At 47.6% G+C, this 15,866-nt stretch overlaps 1 protein-coding gene across 3 annotated transcripts in view; it reads right to left on the bottom strand.

Moving 5' to 3' along the window:
• mTor (serine/threonine-protein kinase Tor) overlaps window positions 1–15,866 on the bottom strand; it is a 504,957-nt gene that overhangs the window by 385,412 nt on the left and 103,679 nt on the right. For all 3 annotated transcript variants that reach the window (XM_065435416.1, XM_065435418.1, XM_065435417.2), the window contains 2 exons: window positions 3,395–3,457; window positions 366–484 (listed from right to left, as the gene is read on the bottom strand). In XM_065435416.1, coding sequence (XP_065291488.1) covers window positions 366–484; window positions 3,395–3,457 — 182 coding nt within the window. The remainder of the gene's footprint in view (window positions 1–365; window positions 485–3,394; window positions 3,458–15,866) is intronic.

The raw sequence follows: 15,866 nt of genomic DNA, 5'->3' as shown, positions 1-15,866 counted from the left end.
CTTATTAGAGTGGACTTCCCTCTGCCAGTGTCCCTTATTGTCAGTGTCAATAAAGATTGTTGGAATTGACCCTTCTGGTTGCCTTTTTCATTCGAATCTGATGTAGCTGCGATTACCCAGGCTACAGGTTGGAGAGTACCATGGAACAACTGTGTCTGTCTAGATCCGGAGCCCGCCTACAACTCTAGCTGTACGCAGAGCATACCCCACACAGTTCATGGCCCGACAGTTCCACAGGTGTTATTATGTTTACTTTAAATTTTAGCAATATTCCATAAGGCACAGCGGACTCCCGACATAGGTAGTAAAATAAAATCCTTGGTACTGCATCATCCAAAGCTGTCAAAGCCTAAATGTGCCATTACCTGTAGTGCTGGTGAAAGGAGGCAGCAGCACGTGCGAACTGCTTCCAGGCGTATTTCTTTGTGCTCACTCGTCAGGTACGTGTTTGCACAATGCTTGACAAAGCTCGTCAGTGTTCGCCCTGAAATATCAAGAGCAATACCAATTTTTGCAAGACACAACATTTTACTAGCTGATCGTTAAGACACATACTGCAACAAGTTTTCTGTTTTGACAACTTTAACCCTTTCAGGGTCAATGACGTAAATATACAACGCCACAAACAAGTCCAAAATGGTCAATGCTGTATATTTATGGCGCCGTCTGTACGTTTAAAATGCACGCCAATTCCCTAACTTTTTTTTCTCCTGGCATGTGCTGCCGCTATGTGGGAATACAGGGAATTTTTTTTTGCACTTCTCTCTTGGTTGTCATTGCACTGTTTGTCTTAGGGCTAGTTTGCTCCGGCGCATCTATATACTACCGCTCGCGCATTGGTGCGCGCACGGGTGGGCAGCGGTTTGGATTTAGTTCCGCAGGCAGTTTCGGCTTCTTGCGCTCACAAAACTGATGCCTATCTTGCTACTAATCGCTCAAAGGGCAACCGCCTGTTTCTCGCTCGTTTAGTGCTCACAGGGGTGTGCATAGGAAGGATGCCGCTGTGTATGCGCTTCTTTTTTTCTTCTTTTTTGGAGACTCGCGAAAACTGATTGCCACTAGTTGGCGATAGGATGAGGATTAGCTGAAGTTTGTGACACGTTTTGCTTTTTTGACGGACACACAACCACACAGTTTTCTTGAGTGCGCTCACCTATGCAGTTTGATTACACTATGGATGTAAATATTAGTGTAAGAGCATGAACATTTGAGATTTGCGAAATATTCTCGTGTGCGCATTTTCTAAGCCTTGAATACGTGTATAACAATGCATCAAATTTTTTAATTTTATAAGTTTATTTTCTTGTTTTATTGTTGTTATTAATGAATAAACAGTACATATATACGAATCCAAAATATTTTCTTCTCACGTAACGGTGACCCTGGAAAAATTATGGTAACATTTTTTGGAAATAGATGCCTCAGAAGAATAAGAATTGAATCTGCAATAAAAAAAAATCGACCCTGGGCGATCGCATATGGCGAAAAAAATCTACCCTGAAATGGTTAAGGGACACCAAAGGCAAATATTAAGTGAAGCTAAAGTGATAGATCAATGCTCAAGGACACCTAAGGTGTCATTGTACCTTGCTGGTGAAGCAGCGCACAGACACGGACACAGTGAAGACAAACAGGAATAGACGACACTCGCTTGTCTTCACTGTGTCTGTGTCTGTGCGCTGCTTCACCAGCAAGGTATAATGATCACTCACCAACTAGCCCAACTTTCCACGTTACTGACCTAAGGTGTCAATATTATTGCGAAGATTTAGTAATAGAGAAATTGAGGTAAATGCAGGGACACGATTTTCGGCTCACCAGGGACATTCAAGTATTAGCCCAATGACGAAGGCACTCCTCATTTTATTTTTGTCGCTAGTACTCAACTTCTTGTTTTTAAGAAGATATTTGTATTGGGTTATAAGACGAAAGAAAATGCTACTTGTCCAGTTTTAGTCTACGTTTGATAAAAAAAAGAACTCATTGACGTTACCCTTGATGAAGATGCGGGTGGTCGAAAGGTTTCGTTTTCATTAGACTCTGCACTGGCCGCGCCTTCGCGTTTCAGTAGTATCATAATCGCGTAGGGCTGCACTGGTTGTGCTGGCTCGCAAAACTCTCATAAAATGCAAGTAGCAAAGATTTCCACATCTACGTGATGTTGCGAGATGCTCAAATGGTCCACACCATGTAAACAAAAGCAGCTGCAGCACTGAATCCAACAATGTCTTGGCTCGCTTTCTCTATGCACAAAAAACCATAGCGCCATCTGTAGGGTGCCATTTTACTCACGGATGGCTGTAAAGGGCGGAGATAGCATACGCAATGTCACCACTGCCCGGATCGGGGATGGGCGATTTAAATTGCGCTAAAGGTATTCACACCCTTCAGACATCATTTTCTCTGAAACGATGTTATTTCTTGGCATGAAACAAGCGCGGCGAAGTTTCTGGAATGGTAGTTTAACAGTCCATGTTGACTTTATATTTGCCTTTAGTGACTCCTTAAAGGGGAATGCTGCATTTGAAAAACACATGGAAAAGGATGGTGTTGGCTCAGTTTGAAACTGGGCTAATTGGTTTCTGTTCGACACAGTGTACAGCCCGGTGCCCTCTTGTATCTTGTCCTGTTGTCTCTGCTGTTCACGATAAGCTGTTAGCTCATTTAAACATGTGCTCTCCTTTTTCTGAGAGGATTCAAGGTGCTCATCTTAAAAGCTTGCTTGAAATCAAAACCTAGCAAAGTTTTAAACAATGCAGTTCTATTGCAACTACCACATTTCTGTGCGTATAACCCACACCAAAATTTAGAAATCGTAACAGTAAAGGCGAGGTGGGGATTACATGTGAATTTTACCTTGAAGTGCGGCTTCTGTGATGATGCCACACACTTCAAAGTAAGGTTCTTCATAAAAGTTTTGCTATCTCCTAGAGAACCCCATTTTCTTCCCACTCTTGCGTACTGAAGCTCCTTTCTCCCCTTTTTTGTGGTCATCCATTCCCCTCCTCTTTACAGATCGCCATATTGCGTTTAGGAGTCGGCAAATATTGCATGCAGTGCTGGTGAACTAGAACTCGGATCATGATGAGCTGCGCTCAACAGCCATCTTTTACGGCACAGCAAAAGCTGAAGGTTATCAGCAAGAGGCTTATGCCGAAGAGGGGGAAATGGGGGGAAGCAGAGCCACTGGCCAAAGATACATGGTCAAGTCGTGCATCTATGAATGAAGATCGTTTTGGAAAGAGATGAGCACTGTTGTAAACAGCTATTTCCACAGGATATACATGCAGATTCAAACATATTTTTTTTCTTTCCGGGCTGCTGTAATTGGGGGTGCGGGTTATGTGCGGAAAAAATATGGCACACAGAAGATACACCACATTTCCATACTCACCCTGAAAGTCAAAGCTACCCAGGGTCTTCAAAGCGAGAGAAATGGTTGCAACATCAGTGGTTTCTGAAAATGTCCACGAAATGTTACAACTAAGCAAACAAGAGTATGTACAAAGCAAACTAGTCCGTTAAATTGGGTTTATTGGCACGAAAGCAACTTAGGCTTTGCTGCGCCAGGCTAGTACACAAAGAAAACTAGTAAATAAGACCTGGATAATACAGAATTCTGAGAGAAGTTAATGCTTCGTGAGTTTCAATGCAGTCCACATAATGGCACCAGTCAGCATATTTGTTCCATTCTGCATAAACACACAATGCATTCACATTCTGCTCAGCCATAAATTGATCACCAAGACTATGGCTGAGGACTTGAGTGCTGCAATCAGGGCCACAGAGTTAGACAGTATGGAAGACAGTTGAAAGTTGTCGCTGTTGTCAGAGGGTGTGCATTACATTTTGTAAGAACCTGAAGGCCTCTTGCAATGCACACAGAAGGGAGGGTATTCTGTAAGTGTCCACCTAGTGGACATGTCCATTTTGTCTGCTGCTGAAGTACTGATTGGCTGGTCTGAGGAATGCGTCAGAAGAGGACAGGCACCCCAGCCAAACAGCAGTTCAGAAGCTGACGAAATGGACATGTCCACTAGATGGACTTACAGAATACTCACCCCATGTTGCCAGAGTAGAATTTAACTGGCGTGACATGTTTCACATGATGTAAGGTAGTGCAGAAGTGACAATAGGGGATACTGAAAATGACAAGCACTATCTATCGATTTTCGACAATGCACTATCTGCCACCTAGTTGAAGGCACGGCAAAACGAAATTGCTCGCTTGTACGCATAGCTGCCGCTTATACCTTGTGGGCTCACAGTACGTCTCCGCGCACGGCGTCGCCAAGTGGCCCCCGAGAAGTGGAGCCTCACGACGCGGCACGACGGCGCACGGCGATAGACCCACCGCAGGTTCGAGCACCGAGCCGAAAGACCTGGACGGCTCTGGCCGTACGCATGGGCGCTCTCCCAGGAACACACGGCGTCCAGGACAGTTAAGGCGTTTATTGATCACCGATGGCCAACATGTACCAGACTGCACCCAAACACACGGAGTACACTCGGCGCCCGCGGTTCCCGATGGCGAGGAAGGCGGGTTACATGCCGCGTCGAACAATGGTTTACGCGCGCGGGCCGAAATGCGTTCGCAAACGCTACCTAGCGCTTCCCGTCACCGACAATGGTCTGCGACGGTTCGGACACGGAAAATGTGATGCACTGAGCGCCTGCGCCTACCGCAAGGGCGGAACGCAAAGCCACTCAGCAAGTCACACTTACGCAAGCTGACAAAGCACGTGAACGTCCCCAGGCCGGGGCGTTGGGGACACAAATAGCTGGTCGCTCACGTACCTTGCAGCTTGCCTCTCGTGACCGGCGCTCGTCCCTCTCGCAGCACGACTCCCCCGCGCACGGCGATCGTCCCCAGTCGGGGCTTCTTCCCTACGTCACGCCCCACGACCCAATCGCAGGGCCGCGTAGCATGACGTCGCGGGACGCGGCCGCGGCGCCCGGGGAAAACGGCGCGCGGGTCGAGGGGCAGGCATTTGGGAGAGGTTTTCCTCGCAATGGCGAATAAGTTCGGAGCCTTAGGCACAGCAACGACTGCGCCCCGGTAGACCGAAGGAACTCCCACATCCCTCTCCCCTTAAATGTCCCTACCAGCTGAGAAATAAGCCGGCGGCATGTAACACAAAGGAAAAGTCCCCTGTATCAGCCAGCACTAGATATTGCAAGGACGGCTTCCGTTCCAGCCCTTAAACACATATTAAAGAAAACGAGAACGATACAACCAGGGCAAATACACTAATAGCACAATTATTTAACACATACAACAAACCCAGTGAAAATCGTGTACAACCATATAACTCAAAGGGAAAACTGTACAACACACTGCTCCAGAATACCCCCCAGAATAAACGTACTGTCTACTACACGAACACAGAAACATACACACACACGCACAGAGACACACGCTCACAAACATTTAAAAAAGTTAAAGAACCCAAAGTACAAAATAAAACGGCAAGACGTCCCCGGAGCCTCAGCGCTCAGTCCCGAACGTCTTATACCAAAGCCGTCGCGGGCACTTGGTCGGCGGCCACCACGTTCGGATTTGTTTGTTTCGGCGCATTAATCCGTCGCTCTCTCTGGGCCACCTCTTGATCGCCTGGAGCTCCCTGCCGAACGAGCGCTGCGAATCCGGGGTCCCCCCGCATCTTCTGCCGGCACAATTGGGCCAGCTCGCCGTCTGTCAGCGCCGTCGCCGCGCCAAAAGGCACCGGGGGATCTCCCGCCGCACTCTTCTTCCTCTCCGCACGGGGTGCTGGCACCTCTCCACTCTGCGCTGCGCGGGCCATGCCTTCACCGACACGTACCAAAGGGGTGCCGATACCCCCTCCTGGCACCGCGCGCGTAAACCATTGTTCGACGCGGCGTGTAACCCGCCTTCCTCGCCATCGGGAACCGCGGGCGCCGAGTGTACTCCGTGTGTTTGGGTGCAGTCTGGTACATGTTGGCCATCGGTGATCAATAAACGCCTTAACTGTCCTGGACGCCGTGTGTTCCTGGGAGAGCGCCCATGCGTACGGCCAGAGCCGTCCAGGTCTTTCGGCTCGGTGCTCGAAGCTGCGGTGGGTCTATCGCCGTGCGCCGTCGTGCCGCGTCGTGAGGCTCCACTTCTCGGGGGCCACTTGGCGACGCCGTGCGCGGAGACGTACTGTGAGCCCACATTTTTGGCGCCCAACGTAGGGCCGAAATGCGTTCGCAAACGCTACCTAGCGCTTCCCGTCACCGACAATGGTCTGCGACGGTTCGGACACGGAAAATGTGATGCACTGAGCGCCTGCGCCTACCGCAAGGGCGGAACGCAAAGCCACTCAGCAAGTCACACTTACGCAAGCTGACAAAGCATGTGAACGTCCCCAGGCCGGGGCGTTGGGGACACAAATAGCTGGTCGCTCACGTACCTTGCAGCTTGCCTCTCGTGACCGGCGCTCGTCCCTCTCGCAGCACAACTCCCCCGCGCACGGCGATCGTCCCCAGTCGGGGCTTCTTCCCTACGTCACGCCCCACGACCCAATCGCAGGGCCGCGTAGCATGACGTCGCGGGACGCGGCCGCGGCGCCCGGGGAAAACGGCGCGCGGGTCGAGGGGCAGGCATTTGGGAGAGGTTTTCCTCGCAATGGCGAATAAGTTCGGAGCCTTAGGCACAGCAACGACTGCGCCCCGGTAGACCGAAGGAACTCCCACAACCTTTGTTCTGCGGCATCTTCCCACTGCTGTTTGCTGCTACTATATGTAAAGCAAGGAATTCGTGCCAACAAGCTAGGCTTGTTTTTTTCAGCAATAAGCATAACAAAATCAACAAATAAAATTGCAGTGGCGTCACTTCGCCTCCAGAGGCGGTGAAGAAGACGGATCACATGCATGTAGCACAAGAAGAGAACATGCTCGCACTCGACCTGGGCAGTCGCAGTATCGGCCGCTCCCAGGACCTCGAAGCACCATGACTGGCCGGCCGAAATAAACCATGGCCACGGCGGCTGTCTCTTCGCGCAAAATAAAATAAAGTCTGTGTGCCAAACAGTGGCCAACACAGATGGCATTTTCCATTTCTTTTCCTCGTGTCTGCTTACTGTGACGTGTATACCCCCCCCCCCCCACCTACTCCCACCCCACACACACAAAACACAAAAATAAATAAATAAAAAGTTTTATTTTCTTACTTTCTATTTTCTTGCACCACATCAGCTTCATTCAAACTAGTGCTCAAGGGCAACACTTGCTTCCATACGAAAAATTGTTTGTAAATGCGAACATCTGTTTAGTCTAGATGAGTGCAACAATATATATATACCGTATTTATTCAAATTCAGGCCGACAGTTCTTTTCAAATAACCATATACCAAGCTCAAGGATCAGCTTAGATACGAGGAGTTTAAAAAATGTGCCAGTTCTTAATTGATATTGTATGGTATGGTAACGATAATGTATGTATGTACCATGCTTAATTGAATAAGTATGGTGCATAGCTAGCGCCATCTAGAAAAGCAAGAATTGCAGCTACTACTAGCCAAGCCAGTAGCCAACTGAAGTGCCCGAGCGATGTCATTATCGTAATGGCACCAAATGGCACCAAACAGGCGATCCCACTATAGTGCCACTTTTCAAACAAAAAGTTGTGCTAGCTGCAGAGGCATTGTCAAACGTTCAAGATGGGCGGGACTTCGGCATCGATGAGAAAAACGTCCGTCGTTAGAGGGGGAAACTGGAGGTTCTTTCTGCATGCACTGCAACGAGGAGATGACAGCGATAAGGAAGTCAGCGACGATGCTAGCAGCGATGACGACGTAGAATGAGCTCAGCATGTTCATATTCAATAAATGCTGTTTTCATTTTGTGACCACTGTCCTCGTTGTTTTCTTCTGCCTACATTAGAAGTAAGTTTTCTTTTTCTTCCTTTTTCTTTCCTGGCTTTAGACTTTTGGGGGTCAGGTCAGAATCAGGGTTGGCCTAGATTTGAGCGAATACAGTTCTTGTTTTATGTTTCCATAAGGCACAACCGTTTTATGTGACATTTTTCTATTAGCAAGTAGCTACATCTTTTATTCTGCAGAAAGAACATTGAAGACAAGAAAGTTGCTTCAAAAATGGCTTTCTAGCTCATACTTCTATGTTCAAGAATTGCAAGTGGGCGGCCAAAACTGACTGTATCATGCATGGGATCTGCGATTATGCTGAAGCAACCATGCTCTGCACTGACAGAGACCGTATATTGTGGTTAAATGCATCTAGAGAAACAGGCTCCACACTGTGCTTACGAAATGTCTTTTAAGTGTAAGCGTAGAAGCTCGTCTGTGAAATGGGCGAGTTTGCAGCCATAAGGGAAGCGAGTGCCAGAGGAGGAAGGTGCCTGGCGAATCGCTGCGTTTGCACCCTTTCTATTTGTGCTTCGACGCCATGGTGCTCACTGTGCACGTTCGCGCTGTCTCTTCTTTGCCTGTGTAGCAATATGTAAAGCCCCTGAAACTTCATAAAGTAGTGACACTCTCCTCCTCCGCCTACACTCCTCCTTGTTTTTCCTCTTTCCCACTGTCTCCTCGACCGTGGCGCCGCCTACAACACTTGAGCCTAGCAGACAATCTTCCGCAGTGTGAATGCATGCATAGCAAGGCAGTTGCGCTATAAGCATTCACATTGGATTTCTAGCTCCAAGTAAATTTGTGTATAGCATAAAATTTCTATAAAGAGGACTACAGAAATTCAGTGATGACAGCTCTTTTTTTTTCTGTTTTGATAACTATTTTTAAAAAAGTATCTAAACGAACGCTAACGCTGTACTACAACGACTCCGAATGTATTGTGTACGCTACAATTAGGCACAACATTTGTCAAGTGCGTGTCGCAAGACCTTGTTGTGAATGGTCGTAAATTATAGTATGTTTACGATTGAATGTCAACATCCTGGCCTCCAGCAAGCCCCCAGTGACCTAAATATACCGCACCATCCTTACCATATGAATTCGCAGCGCTTATCAGCTATGACGCACAAAGGCTGGTAGACAGCACGAACAATTGCTGCTCTGAAGGTTCGATAGAATATTACAAGCTACAATGCCACCAATGTTCTTGGCTTCTGCACACAAACTAAAAGGTTCTGGTTTCTACGTTCGAGAGGACTTTTCATTTTCTACACGACAAACCAGAAATCAATTGATCGAGCATGCGAAGAGGCTAAATAAATCATTCAAACTTTCAGCTGACCGACTGCGCATTGATGACAAATCTTATGCATATGATGCCACAAAGTGTTCAGTAGTGGAAATCAGCAGATAGCTACACCAAGACACATGAGAAACGCCGCTAACTCATCGCATTGCTACATCGTTAACATTATCATTCACAAATATTAGAAGCCTGATGATGAAACGGGAACTCATCTCATTTTATTTTGAAGACTGTGACTGCACTATTCTTGCTCTCGCTGAAACCTGACTTTCCCCTGACTTAGCCGATAACAAAATTCTTCCCATTTCATTCACCTATAATATTTATCACCGCAATCGCTCAAATAGAAGAGGTGGTGGCATCCTTCTGGTTATTAAAGACTATTGCATCATACATCATTGACACATCTTCAGGTCTGGAGGTTGTCTGAGCCATATGGCGCTGCAGTTCTGCAAAAGTTTTAATAAGCGTTTGTTGCCCCCCCCCCCCGGGAATTATAGTCATTGCTTCGTTGATGAACTGCGCAGCAGCATTGCTAAAGCCACCCAGCTCTGTCCAACTGAGTTCACATACCTTATTGGCGACTTTAATCTCCCTCTCATTGATTGGCCAAACTTGTCATTATCCTGCAGCGTTTCATCATAATTCATTAGTATAACATTAGATTATAATCTCTTCCAGATCATTAAAGAACCTACCCATGGCCCTAACGTCTTAGATCTCACACTAATGCCCCCAGAGACTATAGACAAGTAACATGCTCAGATGGTTTCAGTGACCACAGATTGCTCAATGTATCCATCAGTATCCCATTACCATTTACAGGTGTCTCAAGAAAGACAATTCGTGACTACAACAAGGGCAATTATGAAGCAATCAACAATGAGCAAGAATGATTCTTCGACCATCAATTTTTACCTTTGTTCCCCACTAGGTCTGTTCATAACTGGATCATGTTCAGAGATAAGTTATGCGCATTGGTTGAGCAGCACATTCCTTTAATCACAATAATTGAAGACAAAAACAAAGCATGGTTCACTAAGTCCCTTCACTTACTCAGAAACAAAGACAAACATTCATACAGAACCGCAAAACGAACTGGCACCACGTCAGCCTGGGAAAGGTATCGTAACTGTTTAAATTTCTACTGCTCTGCTCTCAGTGTAGCCAAAAATAAATATTTTTCCCATGACCTTCCTTCACTAAAATCTAATCCTAGAAAGTTCTGCTACATTTTATCTCCTGAAAGCCATACTAATGACATCTTGCTACACAATGAAAACACCATTCCTATTCCTAACAGTGAGTGCGCTCAAGTTTTCAATAAATTCTTCTCATCCATATTCACTAAAAAAAGTATCACTTAATTTGCCCATTGTTGCAGACCTAGATTATCGGTACATGGAACCTATTGACATTACTATTGACAGTATTGTTCTGCTTATTAATAACTGAAAAGTTTTGTATTCAGCAGGTACTGACAATATTAACTCTAAATTACTAAAAGATACAGGCTCAATATCTAGGAAGTTCGTATTCCATATTTTTCATCAATCTTTATTGACAGGTTAGGTTCCCCAAGATTGGAAAACAGCCAAAGTCATACCCATCTTTAAAGACGTTGACAAAAACTTGGCTGAAACTACCGACTGATATCATTGACATTCATATGCTGTAAAATGATGGAACATATTGTTACGTAGGATGACGCAGACGAAAAGCTATGTACAAATATATTTACAAGGAAAATACGCTGCGCTAGGCCAAGAGGCAACAGCCCGCGCTAGCATCTAATCGTCGTCGTCGTCTTCACGCTGCTGGCCTTTCGTGATCGCACATATTGTGCCGTAGCACTACCCCCGGCTGCAAAAGCGCTGTCCCGGAGCGACTAAAGATCGGACTTGGAAGCAGTGTAGTAGGCCTTGAGCATACTGACGTGTACGACATCACTAGACGCCACAGGAGAGGACGAGGTTGAGCCCACAGGAGCAATTTCTTAAGTCACAGGCGTCACCTGGCGCAGCACGCGGTAGGGCCCTGTGTATCGCGAAAGAAGTTTCTCTGAAAGTCCGACGTGACGAGAGGGCGACCACAGGAGCACGAGCGCACCAGGTGAAAACTGTACGTCACGATGGCGGGCGTTGTACTGCCACTGCTGAGTGGTCTGTGAGGCCGTAAGTCGAGCACGGGCAAGCTGGCGTGCATGGTCGGCGAGGGCGATGGCGTCGCGCGCATACGCGCTTGTTGAGACCGCAGCTGGAGGAAGTGCCGTGTCTAGGGGCAAGGTAGGTTCGCGACCGTACAGTAGATAAAAGGGAGAAAATCCGGCGGTGTCGTGCCGGGAAGAATTGTACGCAAATGTTACGTAAGGAAGGGCTATGTCCCAGTCGTGGTGGTCCTTGGAAACGTACTTGGCCAGCATATCGGTAAGAGTACGGTTGAACCGCTCTGTCAGGCCATTGGTTTGAGGATGGTATGAAGTAGTCAGTTTGTGTTGAATGGAGCAGGAACGCACAATGTCAGCGATGGAACAATTTGTCGACTGCGATGGTAGAGAAGTATCGGATGAAGTGTCGTCTACTGCAATGGATGCTACTGAGTGATCCTCGAACGAACAAAGCTGGGCCAAAGACATCCCACGTGGCAGCACTTGTGTCGTCAAGCCAAAGTTGACCACTGGCAGGCAGACGCAATTCGCCGTAATAGATAAAACTGTATGGGGTACTGTGATCCCGTGTGTAAGGAGGACGTCTTGCATAGGAGCCGCGATGTAGTGACCGTCGGGGACTGGTGGGGATGACACTAGGTCAACGTAGGTCAGTGCCGAAGGTGGCAAGCGAACGAAGTCGGCGGAACTGAGGCGACTGGGGTGTGGTTCAGTAGGATCCAGAACAGGCAGGTCAAGGCGGAGAGTACTGGCGGAACAATCGATGAGAGCAGAATGTGCGGAGAGGAAGTCTAAGCCGAGGATGATGTCGTGGGGACAGTGGGCGATGACTGTGAATAGCACGATTGTTGAGCGATCGGCGAAGGAGACGCGGGCGGTACACATACCAATTACGGGGGCTGTTCCGCCATCGGCGACACGGACAACAGGCGTCGTGGCGGGCGTGATAATTTTCTTGAGCCGGTTACGAAGGTCAGCGCTCATTATGGACAAATGCGCCCCAGTGTCTATGAGAGCAGACACGGAAACACCGTCGACGTGCACGTCAAGAAGGTTCAGATGAGTGGGCAAAGTCAGTAGAGGATTTGGCGGCGTAGGGAGCAATGCAGCGTCACCTCGAGGCGCTGCATCGTCTAGTTTTCCGGCTGGGAGCGGCGCCCGAAGGGAGTCGGCGAATAGGAGCGACGGGGCTGGGGAGAGCGAGATTGTCGTCGTTGGGGCGAAGGCGAACGAGAATAGGGGCGGTTCGTTGCAGGAGAATCAGTGGCGGCATTATCGGAGCGTGCGGCATAGGGACGAGAAGGGCCACCTGAGGGGTGAGAGTAGGCAGTATAAGTAGACCGGATCGGGGAACTCCAGCGACTACGACAGTGCCGAGAAATGTGCCCGATTCGATGGCAGTGGAAACAAATAGGTTTGTCGTCAGCAGTGCGCCACTCAGATGGGTTGCGGAAACGTGGTGGGTAAGAAGATGCGGGACGGGGCGAAATCGAAGAAGCCGGGCGATGGGCCGAGCAGATGGTGTGAAGACCCATGTTTTCAAACTCCTGGCGGACAACTGCCTGGATCAGTGAGACCGTGACTGCAGATGTGTTGGTGGGACTGGAGTCGAAGGCAACCGAATAGGCGGCCTCGATCTCACGCCGGACGATCCTGGTAACATCGGCAGAGTTGTTGGGACGAGGAGCGTCGGCACAGGAAGATGTCGCTGGGGTGTTGGGCAGACGGGCAAAGTGCTGGTCAATACGTCGGCTTTTGGCGAGTTCCAGGCGGCGGCACTCTTTGATAACAGCATCCACCGTGGCAACGTTGTTGCAAACGAGCAAGTTGAAGGCGTCATCGGCAATGCCTTTGAGGATGTGGGAAACCTTGTCTGACTCAGTCATGTGGGTGTCAACTTTGCGGCACAGAGCCAAGACGTCCTGAATGTACGTGACATAGGGCTCAGTTGACGTCTGCACACGGCCGGAAAGCGCCTTCTGCGCGCCAAGTTTTTGACCGTAGGGGTTGCCGAACAAGTCTCGAAGCTGTGTCTTAAGTGAATCCCAACTGGTAAGCTCATCTTCGTGCGTGCGATACCAAACTCGAGGTGTGCCACCGAGGTAAAAGACTACGTTGGCGAGCATAATAGTAGGGTCCCACCGGTTATTGCGGCTGACGTGTTCATAGAGGCTGATCCAGTCATCGACGTCTTCCCCATCGTGGCCCGAGAATACGCCAGGATCACGGGTAGCGGGGAGAGTGATGTAGGTCGTCGAAGGGGCAGCAGGTGTCGGAGCCGGCGGAGACGGGTTGTCGTCGCCGGGAGCCATGAAGGAAGGCTCGACGTACCGGCCACTGCGAAGCTCCGTGACGAGGTACAGGGAACGTCCACCTCCACCAGATATGTTACGTAGGATGACGCAGACGAAAAGCTATGTACAAATATATTTACAAGGAAAATACGCTGCGCTAGGCCAAGAGGCAACAGCCCGCGCTAGCATCTAATCGTCGTCGTCGTCTTCACGCTGCTGGCCTTTCGTGATCGCACATATTGTGCCGTAGCAATATTATTGCATCTCATGTTTACCATCATCTAGAACTGAACTTTTTTCATAATCAAGATGGTTTCAGGAGAGGTTTGTCGTGCGAAATGCAACTGCTTGAATTTACGACAAATTTACATTTTAACATGGACTCAAATGTTCCAACTGACAGCATATTTCTGGATTTTGCTAAAGCTTTTGACCGCATAGCCCATTGTTGCCTGTTCTTGCAGTTATCATCATTAAAACTTGATTCACTAACTCTATCCTGGCTTCGAAGCTTTCTTTTTAACAGGCAGCAGTTTACTTTTGCTAACAGGTTCTCCTCGCCCCTTTCAAATGTTCCATCTGGTATACCACAAGGAAGCGTTCTTGGTCCCTTACTCTTTCTGATGTACATTAATGACATACCCAATAACTTATCATCATGCATGTACATCTTCACTGACGACATCATTATCTTCGTTCTATTAACAGCTCTGATGACCATCTGATTCTCCAAAATGATCTTACCCAAGTTACTAATTGGTGTGACACCTAGCTAATGACACTCAATTCAACAAAATGTAAAGTGCTGTCCTACAGCCGCAAACGCACTAACTTGGACTATTCCTACTGCATCAAAAATGTCCCATTATCTCGGACCTCATCATTAAAATATCTAGGCCTAACTCATTCAACAAACCTCTCCTGGACTTCTCACATTACCACCGTCTATTCCAGTGCTTCTCGACCACCGAATTACCTGCGACGCAATCTTTGAAACTCACCTACACTTATCTGCAAACTGGCATTTCAAACATTTGTTTGCCCACGACTTGAGTTCACAGCTCCGGTCTGGTATCCCCACCAAAATTGTTTAACTAACATGCTGGAATCAATCCAAAACAGAGCCACATGTTTCATTTCTCAGAATTATGACTACCGTTCTAGCATAACTCCAATAAAGCTTCGCCTTTAACTTCAGCTGCTAAGCAATTGTTGCAGCATAGCCATTTTGTCATAAGTACACCCACCATGCTAACAAACGCTCCCTACACCTAGAAACGTCATCGCACACATCACACAGATTACACAATCACCTTAGCTTCACGCGCATTTATAGTAAAACTGAAACATCTAACTCGTCTGCGATTCCATGTGCCATTCGTCTCTAGAACAGCCTCCCCGATAACAATCAAATTCAAATTCTTTATTTCTGCCTTGTACAGATACAAACAGCGGAGGCGCAGAAAAAGCTGTCAGAAACAGCTTGACAAAGCCGCAGCCCCCCTTCACTTGGCAGTGGCTTCAAAGCAAGGCTTTTAAAACAAAGGTAATTGCAGTCCAATAACAGTTATACAATAATGAAGAAGTACAAAAGAAAACATAACATAGTTAGACAATATTCACCACACACACAAAAAAACAAAAACGGGGGAACCTACATGGTAACATACATAGCACACAAAGCACTGTTTGACGCACTGAAGAGATCAAAATTATTATATACATAAGCATTAAGAGGGAAGGAAGAGTGAACTGCAGGCGTTCTCTACCGGAATTTATTCGAGGGGTCGGCACTACCTAATTCTCCGCATACCTTGTCTTGTAGGTTGCTTCTCGAGTACGCAAATCAGCAAGGTACCATATGCGATTTACATTTCTCCGTGTTTCCAGTTAAAACCGGACACTCAAGCGGTATTTGTACAAGTTGTGGATCTTCAGCACACTACTTTGCAGAAAGAGATCCGTACTCTGTGAGCCCCAGAGGTCATTGTGCACATGACGAAGAAACTTCTGCAAAATGTAGATGCACTGAAGACAGCTAATTTAGGCTGTGCCCCACGCTAAATGACAATAGTTTAAATAGGAGTAAAAAATTATAGAGGAGTAATATTACTGGCCTTGGAAGAACGTACCTGAGCCGAGCTACGACCCCAGTTATTTGAGCCAGTTTCGTTGTGACATGCTCCACGTGACGTTCCCAAGACATACAGGAGGAAAAAACTATTCCGAGA

Source organism: Dermacentor albipictus, chromosome 2 (genome assembly GCF_038994185.2).
Source record: "Dermacentor albipictus isolate Rhodes 1998 colony chromosome 2, USDA_Dalb.pri_finalv2, whole genome shotgun sequence".
In the NCBI taxonomy this organism is placed as follows: Eukaryota; Metazoa; Arthropoda; class Arachnida; order Ixodida; family Ixodidae; genus Dermacentor; species Dermacentor albipictus.
This window is presented reverse-complemented; position numbering and strand designations above follow the sequence as displayed.